This window comes from Eubalaena glacialis, chromosome 10 (genome assembly GCF_028564815.1).
Source record: "Eubalaena glacialis isolate mEubGla1 chromosome 10, mEubGla1.1.hap2.+ XY, whole genome shotgun sequence".
Taxonomy (NCBI): Eukaryota; Metazoa; Chordata; class Mammalia; order Artiodactyla; family Balaenidae; genus Eubalaena; species Eubalaena glacialis.
In genome coordinates, this window is record NC_083725.1 from 12642768 (window position 1) to 12660571 (window position 17804).

At 37.0% G+C, this 17804-nt stretch overlaps 1 protein-coding gene across 2 annotated transcripts in view; it reads right to left on the reverse strand.

Moving 5' to 3' along the window:
* ARHGEF12 (Rho guanine nucleotide exchange factor 12) overlaps positions 1-17804 on the reverse strand; it is a 140152-nt gene that overhangs the window by 12269 nt on the left and 110079 nt on the right. For both annotated transcript variants that reach the window (XM_061203321.1, XM_061203319.1), the window contains 12 exons: positions 17764-17796; positions 17335-17449; positions 16524-16629; positions 14804-15016; positions 9992-10124; positions 9654-9689; positions 9125-9279; positions 8006-8152; positions 6833-6918; positions 3786-3911; positions 2041-2155; positions 281-381 (listed from right to left, as the gene is read on the reverse strand). In XM_061203321.1, the coding sequence (XP_061059304.1) occupies positions 281-381; positions 2041-2155; positions 3786-3911; positions 6833-6918; positions 8006-8152; positions 9125-9279; positions 9654-9689; positions 9992-10124; positions 14804-15016; positions 16524-16629; positions 17335-17449; positions 17764-17796 (1366 nt within the window). The remainder of the gene's footprint in view (positions 1-280; positions 382-2040; positions 2156-3785; positions 3912-6832; positions 6919-8005; positions 8153-9124; positions 9280-9653; positions 9690-9991; positions 10125-14803; positions 15017-16523; positions 16630-17334; positions 17450-17763; positions 17797-17804) is intronic.

The window sequence follows — 17804 nt, forward strand, 5'->3', positions numbered from 1 at the left end:
AAACAATACATTTGGAAGTTTCCGTTTTTCTACAGCCTCACCAACAGAGTGAATGAACGAGCAAACAAGCAGCTAGAGATGCTCAAAAAAGCCAAATACAACTCTGATGTTCTACCCCAAATTGATCTGGACCCACCTACTACATGAATAGTTAACAAATGTCCCACCTTTCAATTATGTAATAACAGCTTCAATTAATATTTAACAGATTCCAGGTAACACTAATTTAATATTCTTATTCTCACTGTCATCCTGTGTCTTCTTGCTTTTTCCTTCTTACCTGCTTGTTTTCTGCCTCCTTAACAGCCTGATTTACATAATTTAAGATCTGACGACAGTGATCTGCAGCTTTCTTCACCTTCTCCCTTTCTGTTGGCCATTCTAAATATGGCAAAGAAATCCAAAATGTAAAATGGAGGAAATAAGAAAAGAATGTAAGTATATACATAAATGAGATATCACTTTATTTCAACAGTTATAAAAGCATACTAAGACCTTGAATATTTTATTTATTTATTTTAACTTTTATTTTTTATTTATTTTTTATTTTTGGCTGCATTGGGTCTTCGTTGCTGTGCACGGGCTTTCTCTAGTTGCAGCGAGCGGGGGCTACTCTTCGTTGCAGCGTGTGCGCTTCTCATTGCGGTGGTTTCTCTTGTTGCGGAGCACAGGCCCTAGGCGCACGGGCTTCAGTAGTTGTGGCACGTGGGCTCAGTAGTTGTGGCTCGCAGGCTCTAGAGCGCAGGCTCAGTAGTTGTGGCACACGGGCTTAGCTGCTCCGTGGCACGTGGGATCTTCCCAGACCAGGGATCGAACCTGTGTCCCCTGCATTGGCAGGTGGATTCTTAACTACTGCGCCACCAGGGAAGTCCAAGACCTTGAATATTTTTATACCGGGCTAAAATCCTACAGCAGAATCTCAATTCAGGTAGTCTTTGGACAGGTAAGACTTCTTATCATAGTACTTTAAGCATCAATACTAACCTTTAAAAAGAAACCAAATCCAAGGAGAGATGCTTTATATCAAGTATCAGGCCCACCCCAAGGAGTGGGTTTCATTCACATTGTAAGCTATATAAATGGGACCCCTTTCCCCCTATCAAAGTGCACAGCCTACATGATTATGGACAGTGGACCCATTAAACAATATATTTTGAATGATAAAACAATTCAAAATAACTCCAAAATATGTTTCTTTGAATTTGGTATTATATTAAAGAAAGAAAATAGTTTACAACATTTGTATCATTAAAAGAAGATGAACTTCACCAAAATGTGTTGAGATTATGTTGAGGTTCTATTTTGGTAAAGAATACCAAAATCAGAATATTCAAAATTACAATCCTCCAAACAATAGTCCAACTATACTGAATAAATATATTAAAGTATAAAAGTTAATGTGTATGAGTATTTTCAAATTCCCAGGCATAAGAAACAGGCGTTTGATTGCATAGAATTATTAATGAGAACTAAGTATAAGAGCCTAAAGCTCAATTGAGAAACTCAGATTCACTTCACGTTTCAAAACAGGAGAGTTGGAATGATAATGCATTGGTTGGACTTAATGAAAGTACATATATAGATACAAAACATCTCTGCAACCCAGTATAAGCCTTCTTCAAAGCAAATATGATATATGCTAGAGGAAGTAGTGGTAAACTTTTTTTGTACACTTTATAGGCCAAATGGTCTTTGTCACAACTACTCAGCTCTGCTGCTGTATTACAAAAGTAGTCAGAGACAACATTTCAACAAGTGAGTTTGATTATGTTCCAATAAAACTTTATTTACAAAAATACATGGTGAGCCAGATTTAACCCGTGATCCAGAGTTTGCTAAACCCTGTGCTAGAGCTATTAACGGAGTACATTAAATCAAATAGCCCAAAGAAGACTGGATTGAATCTTGTTAGAACATCTTGCTGTACTATTTGGAAATTCAATGTCCACACACCAGGATGCTGTGAGAGATTATTCAGCAGAATATGTGTTTTCGTTTTTGTTGTTCCTAAGCTCTTTAATTTCAGTGAGAATGCTGTACCTGTGTATTTGGCAATGTTATCCAACAGAAGAGGGTACTTAGTCAGCCTCTGCATTTGGGTGGGAATGATATCTTTCAGCTGCAGACGACGACACAGTGGATTACTCTCAGCATCCTAAAATTAAAGTCAAATAAGTGAATTTGTAACTCTTATGAGGACTATGATTACCTAACACATACCACATATTCATCATGTAACTGTCTACAGCAACACAGTTCTGGTTATTAAATCAAGACTTAAAACCTGCCAAGACATACCACTGCCACACTACACTTCTGCTTTCTCCTTTAATCACATAACGTTGCCTTTATCACTCAGCCAATGGCTTCTGTGTTATCTATTTAAGCAAAGACTGAGAGCATCCATAATCAACTCTAAGAATTGCTTTCTTGTGAAAAAAGTTTTATCTTCACATATTAAAAAAATCTAGTTACATTTTTCAACGACTGGCATTCCTACCTAAAGCTAGTCCGTTAATTTGCTATCTGCCGCTCCGAGTAGGCACAATAGATCACCAGTCTCGATATATCAGCTCAACTGTAACAGGGTTCTGTAAACTTTTCAGTGAAGTGCCAGATAGTGAATATTTTAGGCTCTGCACGCCATCCGTCTCTGTCACAACTATTCCACTCTGCTGTTTTAACACAAAGCAGCCACAGACAATACATAAAGCAATGAACTTGGCTATGTGTAGTGAAGAGTTCTAAGATGGCCTCCAAGATTCTCACTTTCTGGTGTACACACCATATAATGCCCCCCCACCCCTGCCTTGAGTGTGGACAGAACCTATGAATATGATGGGATATCACTCGTGTGATTAGGTGACTACCAGTTAACTCTGAATCAATCAAAAAGGAGATTGTCCTAGGTGAGTCTGACTTAATCAGAGGAGCCTTTAAAAGAAAGCTCTGTCAGACAGACACATTGCTACTGGCCTGGAAGAAAAGGACACATCCATCTTGTAAACTGCCTACAAGAGCCACGTAGCAAAGAGATTTGGGCATTTGCTAGGAGCCGAGAGCAGTTCCTAGTCAACAACAGCAAGAAGACAGGGCTCCTGGTTACAGTTACAAGGAAATGAATTCTGCTGACAACCAGTGTAAGCTTAGAAGAGTGGCAGATGAGAATTGCAGCTGCAGGTGATACCTTGATTTCAGCCTGGTGAAAGCATGAAGAAAGGACACAGATAAACTATACCTGTACTCCTAAACTATAAAAGCTGTTGACATAATACATTTGCATTAAGTTGCTACATTTGTGGTAATTTGTTATACAGCAATAAAATATAAACTGTGTAAATACAGCTTTGTAAACTTTATTTACAAAAACAGGGAAGAGGCTGGATATGGCTGGCGGGCTATAGTTTACTGACCCTTGATCTACACCAATATATACCCTAGTAAGCATGACTGCTTTTTATGCTCTTCCCTGGGCTTGATATAAGGCCATTCTGATGTTTTGACAGTATTATTTTAATAGTGTACATGGGCCATTTCCTGACAGTATCTCCATGGCAATGTGGACTTCTACGTCAAGTATTGTAATCCTGCCATATATTCTTTATTATTCATCATTCCAATATCATCTTTATATCCTCCAGTAATTTAAGAGAAAATGTATGGCTTTCAAAACGTAGACATAGATATAATCCTTGTAAAAAACTTAGTCTTAGGATTCCCCTAGTTTGTTCCATAATTGATAAAAAATTGCATTTCTTTTTTCTTACATGACTCACTCAACTCACTTGCACAAAAGTCTGGAATCGAGAGTCCTTTTTCTGACGAGACTTGATCATTTCCAGGGCAAAGGGTTGGTTACTGCAAAAGGTAGCAGCGGCATGTTTCAACTTTTCCTCCCCGGGTCCACTGAACTGTGCCAAGAATGCAAAGAACACAATAGAGAATGGGATACTGAGCTTATATAAGGCCAGGCAAAATGAGAGACAGCCACGATCCTTCCAATATTCCAATAAGTATCCTCAAGTGACAAGAAACAGAAATCTACACATTTTATGTGGATTATCAATGATTCTCCATTAAAAAGGGTCTGACCCTGACATATCCAGACCTTTTCTGATCACAGTCTAATATTTTCTTGCTTGTAGCCTGCCACAACTTACTTACTACTTTTTCAGTCTATTCCACTTCTAAATCAGATAGAAACGTTGACACTTGGGCAATATGAGACACAAAATGCTTAAAGACTGGGATTAAATTTGATTTTCTTAGAATGTGACACCTTCACAAAAATTACTGTCTTACTGCTCTAGGAAGAAAATCCTTGGGATTCTAGCTTACTTTCTTACTGTGAAATCCGGGGCAGGTCATAACTTTTCTGGGTCACAGTAAAATTAAATCACTGCTGCATCACCTATGTAGAAGGTAGGGATCCATCCCTTGAATTTCTCTTGGGGAAGATTCATGAGCCTATGACCCTCTTTTACTAAAAATTATACTTTTTACTGATATTTTTCATTTGTAAATTTAAGTTTGTATATGCCATGATTTTAAGGTTTCTTAAAAGACACCTAACAAGTGCTTCACTCATAATAGGAATTCTTATAAGTACGGGTCGAATAAATGATTTTTAAAACCACTTTATATTTGTAATAATTGCTTTATGGTTTATAAAGAAGCTTTTCATAAAATCTCCCATTTAAAGCCATATTTCCAAAAGTTTACACACGAAGGTATTTTGTAAAAAATCCTTTCGTAGGGCATTTGTAGATAAATTCAGAGTATTTTTTCTTCAACTATGACACATACAAAGTGATATTTTAATAGGTTGCTCCAATGTTGTATTCTTATTCTATTATAAATGTAACACTCAACATATTTAGAGATGAGACTGGCAGCATTTTTGGTATGTTAGTCAATCCAGGTGCCACGCAATTACTAACAGCGGCTGGGTTTACAAAAGAAAATAACGCCCTAGCCTCAAGCAGTTTTACAGTGGTTTTACTAGCAGCATAAGTATATATAAGGTGACCTCAAGGGACCAATACTGTAAAAATATTCTCCAAAACTATTTTTTAAAAAATAGAGTAAACCTAGACACCTGTTTATGATTTTTGCTTTTAGTATTTCTGGCCAACGCTTTGCCCTAAATTAACCCTTTGTACCTAGCAGCTACTAACCAAATTGGTTAGTCCATTCTGCTTTTCCTCAACATTTTATAGGCATATCACATTGGTCAAGAATACAATTCTTTTTGAATGTTCTAAAATAAATTTGTGGTCCCACTTTTAAGAGGTATCTCCACTTTATTTTACCATGTAGTAGATTTATGCAGTCCAAGGGACTGTGGTAAGAGGACCAATGTACTTCTGTACCTTATTAATGATGAATCTCACTTGACACTTGGTGTTAAACATTATTTATATGAGATGCAAATAAAACTGCTTAGGAATCAAGATTGATATCGTTAAGTCCATATGACTTACAACTTTTTAATCCAAACTTAACAAGAAAATTGATGCTACGCTATGTCATACTACTAATTTTCTGTTTCAAGTTGAGTAGGGTGCTGCCAAGGCAACAGAACTCAGAGATCAAGAAACAAAATGAGTCCCACCATCACAGAGGAGCCATAGAATAAGCTGGATTTTTCAAGGAAGTTAAGTCTCCTTAATAACAATGATGCCAGCGTGGGCCTAAGGAGAAAATGCTTTGGAAAGTTCAGTAAATGCAAGATGAGACTGGATTATGATTCCCTGATCTTGTTCTACGTGTCAAGTGGCTAATGGCTAAGAAGAGCTCTACTAATAGATTAGTAGATTCTGAGTCACGGTCTCACCATCAATGAAAGGAGTAGGATCAAGATTGTTTTAGTCAACTTTGTAGTGTTTAATCATTGTAAAATTATCAATCATTGTAAAATTACCAAAAAGTTATCATTGTAAAATTACCAAAATCTTGTGACATTTCCTCAGTCTACATATTGAAGTAAATATCTGTCAGCATAGCTTAACAGTTCTTGTTCAACCAGTGTTAAAATTTTGAGAACTACATCACATATTTTACTATTATTCACAGCCTTAACTACAGTACTTTCTTTAAATGTCTGGATCAAACCCACTTTCCCCTAGGAAGATTTTCTGTTATGTTCCAGTTTAGGTCTCCTTGCTATCTATTCCCATAATAACCTGTATTCTCCCCTTTTTGTAACACTAATCACACTTGAAAAAACTAATGACTGTTTTAAAATTTTTTTTTTTCCCATTGACTATAAGCTCCACTAGGGCAGGAGCCATATGTGTTTTGACTGCTACTGCATCCCCAGTACCTAGAACAGTGCTTGGCAAATAAGTATATATTATGGAGTATATACTGATAAAGAGTCAGCTGGAAAGATAAATACAATTTGACAAACAGCTACTACAGTCTCTGAGCTCTTTCTTTGTACATAAGATTAAGTAATTTTCACTTTTCTACTTTTGTGATGGCAGTTCTAGATCTACAATTGTCTAATGTTTTACAGTACAATTCTGAGATTTTGACAACAGAAGATAGTTAAAATTCTACAACAGTTAAATTATTTTTTATCAACATCCATGTTACTCTACATTCTTTTAAATACAAAGAACTAGTATCTTTAATTTGATGAGAAAAGAGCATGTAGTTGATTGGGCACTTAGAAGAATAAGCAAGAATACACAGTTGGACACCTTTTCATCTTTACATCAGCTTTGCAAAATGGATGAGTTTGCATACTTGGGAAGGTTAGCAACTTAACCTTGAACCTGATCAAGTGTCTATGAAAATTTTTAAATTAAATAGCAAATCTCCTTACCCAAGTCAGCAAATCTTCCCCAATCTGATCAATAACAGATGTCTCATTCCTCTTTCGAACAGCCTTCATTTGCTCATTCAACCCAACTAAGGGAGAAAAAAAACAATGAAAAAAATTAAGCATACATTCATTTCAGGCTGAGATACTGGTAATACCACAAACCTAAATTTTCAAAAAAAAAAGAGGATTTTCAGAGTAGTATAGCTGTTTCTGATCTCATTAAATATAAATCTGGACCCAATTCCTATACACCTAAATGTTTTGAGTTCTATCTGAAAAACAGTTGCCAAAGCATAAAACAATGTGGAAACTAGCACATTATACACAGTATAGGTGCATCAAATACGCATTTAACCTCAAGACTCCATCTATAACCAACCATGTTCATAAAAAACAAAGTTCAATTGTACAGGTGACTCCGTCCACTGTTCCTCTCAAAATGTGTGTGTTCCCAGGCAATGGACATCATCATGCTTGAATGTGTCCGTGCACACTGGTGAGACCTAGGATCACCCACAAAGGAGCAAAAGGCAACCATTTGGTGGGAGGGTGTTGGTAGGTGGTGATGGCATCCTTGACGAAAGAAAGACTAAAAACTAAGGGTCCTGGAGAAAGTGACTTAAAAAGAGAGGAACTGATACCACTGTCTACAAAAGTCCAAGATAACTACAACCAGGGAAAGCCAGCAAGACAGATTTTTTATGTATTCACTCAAGCATTCCAAGCAACAAAACAATAAAATAATTTAATTCCTGAAAATTTTCCCACCATGGGATTATATGCTGTATATTACTATTTACAAAATATATTTATACATAATTGTATAGAATATATTTTTTAAAAACATATATATTGTAATCAATAGGGAATTTCCAAGGGTAATTTTAACTATTCATGTTTTTCATCTTAGGCACTGACTTTAGGCCCTAAGTCCTGTGTTAACACTTTGTATAAAAAAGGCTGATGGGGGGGTGGGGTGGGGGTAAAGGGTTGGGGAGAAATTCAAACATCCAATCATTTCTTTATGTTATGCTCACATTTAGTTATATAATTTCAGGAAAGCTAACACATGGATACATTTATAAGATTTTACTGTTATGGTCCCTTTACATACTCACAATCTTTTATCTATTGGAAATGTTAGGGACAAAGATCACAGTCAATTTCTCTTACTGTGAAGTTGAAGAATATCTTCTAAGTTTGAAAAAATTTTCCGTAGTTCTGAAGGTGACAGAATTCCTTCTCTGGAAACTCGCTGATAGAACACTTGATCTAGAACCTTCAATGTTCGAACATGAGCTCTTTCAGTGTAGAACAATTCTAAGCAGAAAAAAAGGAAATATAAAATGTTACCTTACTTAGAATGGGATCAAACATAGGCTTTAGCTGAAATTAAGTAGCAAATGAGTTATATAATAATTATTTATAGTTTTGAAAGGATATAGTATCTCTGAAGTCACTTCTTGATTACATGAAACTCTCCTACATACTGGCTCTAAGAACTATAAATACTGGCAAATGAAAAATGTCATCAAAACTATTTTGTACTTAAAACTTAACAATGTATTCCAAAATCCATTGGTAGGTAGCGCCAACCAATCACAACTACAGCATTAGAAAACTGTAAGCCCAAATAGCATATAGACTTTGAATTGAACCCTCTTCAGAAATAATAGCACTCTGTGTTACCTAATTTGCCTATAAACCCTTATTTCTGAGGCCAGACTTTATAGTCTCACTGTGTCTCAATGCTGCTAGAGACAGGAAGGATATTTATTCACATCACAGCCTAAAGACAGTAGCAGGTACACCTCTCTGTCACATATATGCTAGGATAAAATAAAGAACATGCACGAGGATAAAGGAAGACCAAGATTCTAGTTTTCTTCCGATCACTTATCAGCTGTATGATCTTGACTAATTCAACCACTCATCCTGAGCCTTAGCTTCCTCATTTACAATCTATGCATAAAAATAACTTAGCCTGAAAGTAATGTGATGGGACAAATGTCTCAATGATTTTTCAAGTTCAAGATCTATAATGCTATGAATCTTAAATAACCTGAATGCTAAATACATTTTCCTTTTAAATTATCAATAAGAATCATACAATCATTTGCATTTTTAAGTTGGAAAGTTCACGGATCATCTATCTATTAGTTTAATTTCCTCTCTGTTCAAAACAAAAGGCTAGCAGACACTTCGGAGCAAACTCCAAGGCTCAGGGGTTGGTTTAACTCTAATAAAACTCAATATATGTGAATAACAACAACAAAAACTAATTAAACTCACCATTAATTACTTCCTGTCTTTTGATCTCACAAGGCTTTAGTGCCAGTAACACTTCTCGACTAACGAGCTGTTGCCAGTTGGGTGGATCTGTCTCTAAGTCATTTTCAAACTGTTCATCCTCACTTTGACTTTCTCCAAAAGCTATGCTGTCAAACCTAATGAAGAAAAAATAATGGATTCTATTTGAGGATATCACATGGACAATGGGAAATAGCACAAGTCTTTACACTACAGTAAGTCAGTCATATTTCCGAAGTACTGCTTAGCACAGAGCCTGAAACATAATCCTCTCTTACAAAATAGCTTACATGTGTTATAAATACATCATCCTCTCGTAGAAAACAGCTTACGTGTGTTATAAATACCTCTATAAATATCTTTTAAATAATTGTGTTTATTAAGAAATTTCTTTTATACTATCTAACAGATTTGTGTACAGGGTTTCTTTTCCTTTAAAACTAGGACTTTGGGGAAAAAAGATATATTTCTTAAAATATGCCCTATTGAAAGCTACTTTAGGGATACTTACTTTCGAAAGGGCTTTGGTGTCCCATGTTCAGTCACCCTAAAATGACGGAGAACAGAGAGTCAACACAAAAACAAAACGGTAATCAAGAAATTTATGACAAAGATACTCAAAATTGTGTTAAACTACAGTGGCTGATAAATAATTCTGGATATTGCAATGATCTAGTATCAAATAAATTAAAAAACATTTCAGTACCTATCTAGTATTTACTACCAGTAAGTTCTACTTCTTGCCCCAAAAAACACATGGGGGAAAAAACGCTACAGAGTATAGGCATACTATACAGTGAAGAACTTTTAAGCAATGTCCTAAACGCCCCTAACATATCACTGAATTACCTTTCCACTTCCCATTCCTCCTCCTGCACTTGGTCTAATGGAGGAGGTGGGAAGTCAAAGATGGTACTGGGAGTACGAGGTGTGCCATCTAAGGAGTCTCCAGATGCTGGCGTTTCTCCAACTTGCTTTGATCCTGAGAAGACACAAGTCAGACATTCAGATGGTGTTACTAAAGACAATGATTAAAAAAAAAAAAAAAGAGTCAGTAACCCAGAAAGTTTCAACCTCACCCATAGCCAAATTCTTACTTAAACAATTGCAGGTTAGCTAGAAACAAAATTCTAATATAAAATTTTTAAATGCACTAAAAAATAAACAGGAAAATCATTTTTAAGCAGGTTTTAAAATATCAACATAAGATATGGCAACAACTCAGAAGGGCATATGATAAGGAGAAACATTCTCTTACTTTATCCTTTTTTACCCCCAGTGCCAATCTTTTTCATTCAAATTTTAGTTATTATGGGGGTCCACCTCCAAATAATAACCTCATACTTCTTTTTCTTGATTTATTATATTTACGTAATATCTATCTCTTCTTCCTCCGAGGATTTTGCTCACTTATACGCCCCATCTTCACTTCCCTCCCCTTTTTATTCCCACTGTTTAATAACTATATTATTATTCCTAGTTGGCTTATTTGTTACTCCCTAAGCTTAAATGATAGAACTATATATATATATATATCTTTGTTCCAACAAGGCGTTAGTATCTTAATTCTCCTCTATGTCAAATTAGGTATTTAGTGTCCATATCCTTCTCTTTAATTATATTTCTTTCCTTTTACCTTTCATTTCTTTCAATTACATTTTTACTTGTATCATAAAGAGGATTTTTTACATTTCCATTCTGATCTGCAGCCACAACTAAATATTCTGTGCTTTGCCTATTAGGTTGATTCTAAAAGTCTGAAAACAAATAGTGTGCTTACATTATTATGACCATACACATATTGTAATACAACATACATATACGTATTATTCATGCCAGGTTAAGAGGCATGTTAGTTAGGATTATGTTTCCTTTTCTACTGGTCCAATGATACAACTCTTAGGCCACTTGAAATAGAGTATTTATTACATTAAAGTCATATACTCCATTAATTACTTTAAGATTATGCCATTTTTAAATTTTGCTTCATGTTCAAATCATGACAACTTTCTTGAACAATTCTGTTCTTCTTAGCATTTCTAAATGCCCTTCTTTTACTGCTGTCAAAGTAATATAATTTTATCAAGTCACAAACTTTTCATCTGTTACTATAAACTGCTGAAAATCTCCTTTTCTCTTATCCCCTAGGTTCTTGTGTTCCAATCTGGAGCAGCTGCTCCCTTGGCCTGTGACACAACTATCATCCTAGAACTGCCCTTCACCACTTTCCTGGGTTGTTTCCACTGTTTCCTGGACACCATGAGATTTTCTTTCTTAATTTTTCTCTCATTTTGCTGGAGTGTGTATATTAAATTATTTTCAAGGAAAGGGTGCATTTCAGTTAAACTCTGAATCCTGGAGTATCTGAAAATGTCTTTATATCTTTCTTCATATTTGATGGATAGTTTGGATGGATATAGAATTCTAAGCTCAATACCATTTTCTTTCAGCAAGTTGAAGGCATGGCTCCTTTGTATTCTAGCACCTAATGTTATGAGAAATGTGACACAGCATAATCTCCATTTTCTTTCTCTTGAAAGCTTTCAGGATTCTTTTTCTTTATCTCTGATGCACTGACATTTCCAAAGCTACTCTAGGCATGGGTCTTTTTTTAAAACATTATTATTCATTGTAGTTGGTTCCGGGTGAACCCTTTCTGTTTGAAGACATGTATTCTTTTTCAGCCCTGGGAAGCTCTCTTCTATCATTTCTCTAACTGCCTCTCCTCCAATTCCTCTGCTGATGTTTTGTGAAAGAGAAGATGTTGAACCTCTGTGGTGGTTCTCTACGTAATTCTTGTCTCTCCAATTTCTATCTCTTGATATCTCTGATATAGATTCTGAAATATTTCCTTGACTTTATTTTTAGGGACTTCTTTTTTTTATTTAATTATTAGCAGCTGTGGTGGTCTGAAAATATGTCCACAAATTCTTTGCTACTCCTCCCTTCAGCAGTGGCACCTAATTTTTCTCTTCTTGAATGTGGGCTGGATTTAGTGACTTGCTTCTAACTTGCTGAAATAAGGGGGTATATCCATACAGACTAAGTCATAAAGAAAAACACTGGGATTTCTTTCTTGCTCTCCTTTGGATCACTCTGGGAAAGTCAGCTACCACGTCAGGGAACACTCAAGCAGTTCTATGGAGAAGCCCATGTGGTGCAGAGCCGAGGCCTCCAGCAAGGAGCTAAGTCTTCCTGCCACCAGCCACCTGCGGAAGCACAGAAGAGGTCTCCTGGCCCCATTAAGCTTTCAGATGGCTGGCTGACATCCTGACTACAGCTTTATGAGAGACTCCAAGCCAGAACTGCCCAGCTAAGCTGCTCTTGAGTTCCTTACCCACCAAAAATGTGAAGTAGTAAATATTTTTTGTATTAAGCCATTCAGTTTTGGGGTAATTTATCACAAAGCAATTAATAACTAATAAAACAGTTATTATACGTAATAGTTACATTAAAACTTTTTTGGTCTCTGCTCCTTTTTTAAAAAACATCCTATTCTTGCTTTAGATATAATAACCTCTTTAATTTCTTCAAGAATACTATCTAATTTAGAGGTATTTTTATAAGTTGTTACTTATTACCTAAATTATTTTCTGCTAGTGGCAGTTTTTGTGTTTATTTTGTATTTTCTTTTTTATGCCACTAATATGTTTGGCATTATGTATTATCTTAGGTCTGGACTCTAATAACTTTTGCCAAAAGTGAGTAATGCTGTTCATATGTAAGAATAAAAGACTGGGCAGCTGACTTGGCTTTCCGTTCTGCTATGTGGAAGTAGGGCCATTTCAGCTGGAAGCTCCTCAGAGCAGGGTAAGCCCCTGGCATGCCTACTGTCATGCTCCAGGTCCCCTAAAGTGAGCTCCAGGGCACTAATACCATGGAGGACTTAACTCCCTATACAATTCACTCAACTTGTGTAACAAAGAGCATATTCATTTTCTTCTGATACAGGAATGACAGACTGCTTATATTCTACAATGTAAGGATCAGAAGCTGCTGACATAACTGTTTGGATTACAGACCTTCAATTAATTCATCATTTTCAGCTTTACTTCTTACTCATGTACTCCGTAACTTATGCCAACTCTGAGCCCAAAGTCTCTCCTGGGTTCTAATGGACAGACTGGCTCCCACCTTGGACTCCTTAAACGATCTACAGGCTCCGACTTCCTTTATGTTGTTTTATCCATCAAACCACTCTTGCCCACTTTCAATCTCCCCAAAATTTGTTGAAATCTCTTACTGAATGATAATATCTTTTCTTCCTCTACTTCTTTTCTCTTCATGATTTTTGTTTATTCATTACCTACCATGCTTTTATTTCAATGAGACATGAGAGCCATGAATTAATGCATTACTCAATCCAACATCTTCAGAATTCCATATAAGACAGAACCTCCAGACTTCTCTACAAATGTCACCCCTACTTCTTTGTCTTAAGTAAAAACTTTCCTATGCCATGGAAGGTAACCTCTTCTGCTACAGCCCTCTCAAACAGAGACTGATGTTTCAGTCATACACTGTGTACTGCAGGGTGGAGATGAGATAGAGACCCTTCTTTTTTCTCAGTACTACTTTTAGACTATTATCTTACCTTCTTATAAAAATCCCTTGCTCCATTGAGGCTCTCACTCTCTGAATAATATCACATGTTCTCCCCCTACCAACAACCATCTAGCAACACTGAACCTTTGGCTGCTGGCTCACAGTTTTCCTCTCTGTGCTATTATCACATGCAGTGATCTCAAAGTCTGTGTGTATAAAGGTATTCAAACCCTTGGTTCCTTGGTTCCTTACCCTCTTCATCTCCAGTAACCCCCTCTTTGTCACCTTGATGACCACTCCCACAGATTTATCCTTGATCTTGTCATACCAGAAACTGAACTGCTTCCGAAATCACCAATATAGAGAGGCATTTCCTTCTCCAAATAAAACCACCTAATTCTTCCAGCTCATTTGCTTCAGAAACCCATTATAACAAGTATGAAGAAATATGGTAATAAGCTCTTTTCTCAATTATCTACAATTACTTCCTATCTTTCTTTACTTTTCAAATCCCCTTGCCCTTCTCACTAAATCCTAACTCTCAGCTAATAACCTTGCCCTTCACATACACCCCACATATCATCACTTCTCTCCTTCTCAAAACTTTGTTCTATTGGATACATAGTCCATCTCCCGCATTTTCAACCTCTTCCTCTCAACTGGCTTCCCCTTAGCATTTAAAAAAAAACAAAACAACCCTGGTAATCTCAGATTTTTTTAAAAAGTCTTCTTTAGATGCACCCCCCTCCCCACATACACACCTCTGCCTCTAACTTCTGACCAGTCCCCTCAACACTCCCCACGATTTGAAGTTTTTATTTGTATGACTTATCTTCCCAGAAGACTAAGCTGCATGGGGCAAGAATCTACGTATTATTGTATGCTAACATCTGGCACAGAGCTAATGCCTGACAGAGAAGTCTATAAATATTTTTTGAATGGATAAGAACTCAAAATTACCATTCAGCACAGATTTGTCACTGGTTATAGAATATTAAAATATTAAAACTAAAACTGGCATTCAGTCTTGATTTAAATAATCTGCCACTCTATTTCTTAGTACAGTTGTTTTAAAATCCTGATACTTAGCTAAGTTGAACTACAGCATTAGCTCACCCATATCATTCTCTTTCCCTCCTTCCTGGGAAAGAGTGGCCCCTGAAACCACGGAGGACATGGAATTGGCTGGCAGGTACCCAATGTCTGCTCCTTCACTTGCTAATCCACTCTGGCGCAACTTAGCAGAGTCCTGAGGTTCAGGACTCACAGATGAGGGTGTGGATATGTGCTTAGGGTGGCGCTGCTTCTGTAGTTCCATGGCTCTGCCAACTGAACGGAAAGCAATAGTTAAAAATTCATGCTGCAAAGCAGCTTAAAAAAAAAAAAGATGATGAAAAGAATCTAGAAAAATGTCTGGAACATGGTGGGCCCTAGAAAAATATAACATGAATTATTATACAGAGTGAGGGATAGACAGATAGATAAACAGATCGAAAGATAGAAAGGAAGGGAGAGAAAGGAAAGAAAGGAAGAAAGAAAGAGAAGGAAGGAAGGAGGTAGGAAAGAGAGAGCAAGAGAGAGAGAGGAAAAAAAGAGAGAGAAAAGAAAGAGAGAGAGAAAAGAAAGAGAGAGAGAGAAAAGAAAGAGAGAGAGAGAGAAAGAGAGAAAGGCAGGGGAAGGTGAAGGAGGATGAAGAGAAAAGGGTGGGAGATGGTAGAAGATGAGGGGGAGAGAGAAGAGGCAGAAGAAAAAGGGTCATGAGAAAAGGAGCTGAGGAGGGCAACAGTGGGTGGGGGGAGAGGGGATGCCGAGAGCCAGAGATGGACACATACGAAGCTGTGTTCATTGGTAAGAGAGAAGACGAGGTCTTTTAGCTCTGTGAGCTCTTAGCAAGCCCCTAGCTGCTCCCTAACACTCACAAGTCCATCATCACGACGTGCCTCAGAGACCACGCAGGGTAACCCCTATGCTGCTCGCATCAGCCACCGTGAGAAGCTAAAGACTCTCAGGTCACCATACCCCATAGCCTGGCGCATCTCACACAGCTCTGTACATCTCTAATCCTAAAATTCCTCCTTCCCTAATTCCTACAGTTCCTCTTCTGTATCCCATGGTCAGCATCTGTGAAATGCTCTGTTCTCCTCAACCTCTTCCCTAAAAATTTCCTTCATCTTCTCAGTGTTTCTCAGCAAGGGGCACCACTGGCATTGTGAGTGAGAGTTCCTCATTGTGTGGGACATTCAGGTTCACTGTATCACAATACCCCCCCAACTCCAACCATGCCAGTATTTTCAAATGTGGTACCTGTCACCTTGAAGGCCACTATATGAGCTAATTTCTCTCCCCACAGCAGCACGCCCACCCCTACTTCTCCTGCAGCCCTCTCTAGGAGACTGACTCTCCAGTAGGCCTGAGGGTGGAGGGACATCAGGAAATAAAACACAATGAAGAGGTGGAAAAACTGCAAAAGTATGGAGACAGTGAGTAATATATGTATAAAGAGGTAAAACAAAGTATGGTGGAGAAATCCATGCACATTTTGTTTTATAAATTTAACAATCAGAATTTGAATGCAAACAAAATCAGAACAGGTAAGGAGATTATGTTATGGACAACTAATGGAATACTCTACTGACATTAAATAAGATGTGTATGACAACTGTGAAGTCACACGGGGGTTTAGTTCAGAAATGACATTGAATAGAAACATTGAATAGGAAGTTCAGTGGAAACATTTCTAGAACACCTTTCTCCAGCAACCCATTGTAGCTAAATGAGCCTAAATGTAAAGATGGCATGGAATGGTGGGAATGCAGCATTTTAAACTTCAACGTACTTGCACTGTTGTCATGACGGCTTGGTCTCCTTGGAGGTCCCAAGATGCTGGGGAATCCTCTTCGCTTCCCTTTTTCTTCGCCTTCCCTATCTTTCTTCATACTTTGCTAGAGTTGAGGTACAATCAGAAAGATAAGAGATACGTAACAGAGTAGATTTCTTTTGTTGCTTTTAAACAGAAACACATTCTAATGGTCAGTTGAAAGAAATTGGTTAAATGTAAATGAAAGACACACACACACACAGGGCACTCATTAGAGCTGGCACACAGTACTATGTACACACCAAACTCAAGATGCCTTTTCAAACCCTTCAGAACTGACAATTTTGGAAAGTAAAAGGTAGGTTTATAGCACATTTACTGGGAGCCTGTTCTAAGTAATTCATTCATCTGTTGAACAATATTTACTAAGCTAATAATGTACGAAGGCACTATGCTAAAAGCTGGGGATACAATGAAGGAGGTCCTTATCTTCACCCAGATTTACAATCTAACAAAAATGAAACCAAAACATACATAATTACAAACACTGACAGGTACCATAAAAGAAAAGTATAAGGCCAGAACAGTTAGGGACAGCTCTCTGTATAAACTACTAGTTTCACTTCTCACACTGTCTAATAAATTAGTTTGTATGGCTGGATTTCTCACTAGGTTTTGAGTTTCTTGAGAACAGGGACCATATCTTATTCCTATTGGCATGCCTAGCACTAATTTGCTGAAAAAGTAAATACTAAGAAGAAGGAAAGCACTGCAGTCAAATGTAAAGAAGCACAGAGACCTTAACACACTATTATTATTCTAGTCTTACCTTGATTTTTGGAAGGAATCCAATCCGACCTCGCTTGTGCTCCAAATTTCGAGGTTCTTTCACTTTTACTCCTAAATGCTTCATGTACATGAGAATAACATATTGCATTGTTGAACTGAGGGAGAAAGGATTGAGTAAAATAAGACTTCTGGGAAGGGATGGTGGGTAGAATAAAGATATCAAATGACTTCTAAAACCCCAATGCTGAAATTCTTAGAATTCACCAAGTGAAAAATAAGGAGCTATCTATTCACTGTGAATAGTAAAGGATTCTACTCAAGATACTAGAATATTCGTCAAGTAAAATACAGGCCACCAGAGGGAGACAGTCTATATTTTTATGTAAAAAGAAATAAATCATACTTTAGGGCAGGAGACAAGATCGTTTCTTTTTTCCTTAAAATTCTAGGAAAAAAATAGTTATATTACCTCTTATCTTCTTCTACAGCCTGAGCAGTCATCCTAAAAAT